The 1219-nt window shown below is 46.7% G+C and overlaps 1 protein-coding gene across 1 annotated transcript in view; it reads left to right on the plus strand.

Moving 5' to 3' along the window:
• The window catches only part of pdxdc1 (pyridoxal-dependent decarboxylase domain containing 1), a 29736-nt gene that overhangs the window by 23180 nt on the left and 5337 nt on the right, over positions 1-1219 (plus strand). Inside the window, exon 17 of the mRNA XM_015404727.1 lies at positions 915-1089. Coding sequence (XP_015260213.1) covers positions 915-1089 — 175 coding nt within the window. The remainder of the gene's footprint in view (positions 1-914; positions 1090-1219) is intronic.

Raw genomic sequence — 1219 nt, forward strand, 5'->3', positions numbered from 1 at the left:
CAGGATTAAACCTGAGGATTAAACAACAGGGTTAAACCTCAGGATTAAACCTGAGGATTAAACAACAGGATTAAACCTGATTATTAAACCTCAGGATTAAACCTGATTATTAAACCTCAGGATTAAACCTGAGGATTAAACAACAGGGTTAAACCTCAGGATTAAACCTGAGGATTAAACCTGATTATTAAACAACAGGGTTAAACCTCAGGATTAAACCTCAGGATTAAACCTGAGGATTAAAAAGCAGGATTAATTGGCATGCAGGTGGCGCAGTGGTTAGCGTGCTCTACCCATGTATGGAGGCCTTAGTCCCCGACGCGGCCGACTTGGGTTCGATTCCGACCTGTGGTCCTTTGCCGCATGTCCCTCCCCCTCTCTGTACCCTTTTCCTGTCAGCCTCCTCTATTGGGAGAAACTTCTAAACGCCTTGTTTCTATGTGGTGCGTTTGCTGATTGGATCAGTTTAACAGTAATTCCGTAAAAATTCAAAAAATATCCACTGGACTTGGTTTTCAAGATTTGAAGACGTTTCTCCACCTCTCCAGGAAGCTTTCTCAATTCAAATGTCTGGATCCGCAGTGAGTTTGAGTCTTATATAGACAACGCCTTGTATCGCTTGGAAACATGCAATGGTAACCGATGAATGGGCCGTTAGTTCCATCGTTAGCCTGTAATATCTGAACCTGTCTATGATTCTAGGGGTCGGTCGCTAAAAAGCTTCCTGGAGAGGTGGCGAAACGTCTTCAAATCTTGAAAACCTAGTCCAGTGGATATTTTTTGAATTTTTACGGAATGACTATGACCTGGATGACTGAGAACCTTCATCAGCATGTTTAACAGTGATGTCTGAGGGGCGGTGAAGCCATCCCAGATGCTGAAAGCTTCAACATCTTTCATGCTTTTTTCACCAGTGCTTGGAACCAAACTGGAGGATGTGGACGAACTGGTGCAGAAGCTCCTGGAGCTGGTGCCTATGATGTCATCAACCATGACCCTGAGACAGGACTTCAGGGAGGAGACCCACCGCCGCGCACCCGTTCTCACATACATAGAGGAGCTCAGCTGGCCCGGTCTGGGGGCGGTCCGGTAAGGCTGACCCGTTTTCATCAACCCAGAGTTTACAGCACAAACCAGGGGGGGCGGGAGGTAGAGCCCCCATTTGGACCAATCAGCTCATCATCTCAGGCTGATGGACAGACCAGGGTCTGGTCTATAT

This window comes from Cyprinodon variegatus, unplaced genomic scaffold, assembly GCF_000732505.1.
Source record: "Cyprinodon variegatus isolate N-32 unplaced genomic scaffold, C_variegatus-1.0 Scaffold1842, whole genome shotgun sequence".
In the NCBI taxonomy this organism is placed as follows: Eukaryota; Metazoa; Chordata; class Actinopteri; order Cyprinodontiformes; family Cyprinodontidae; genus Cyprinodon; species Cyprinodon variegatus.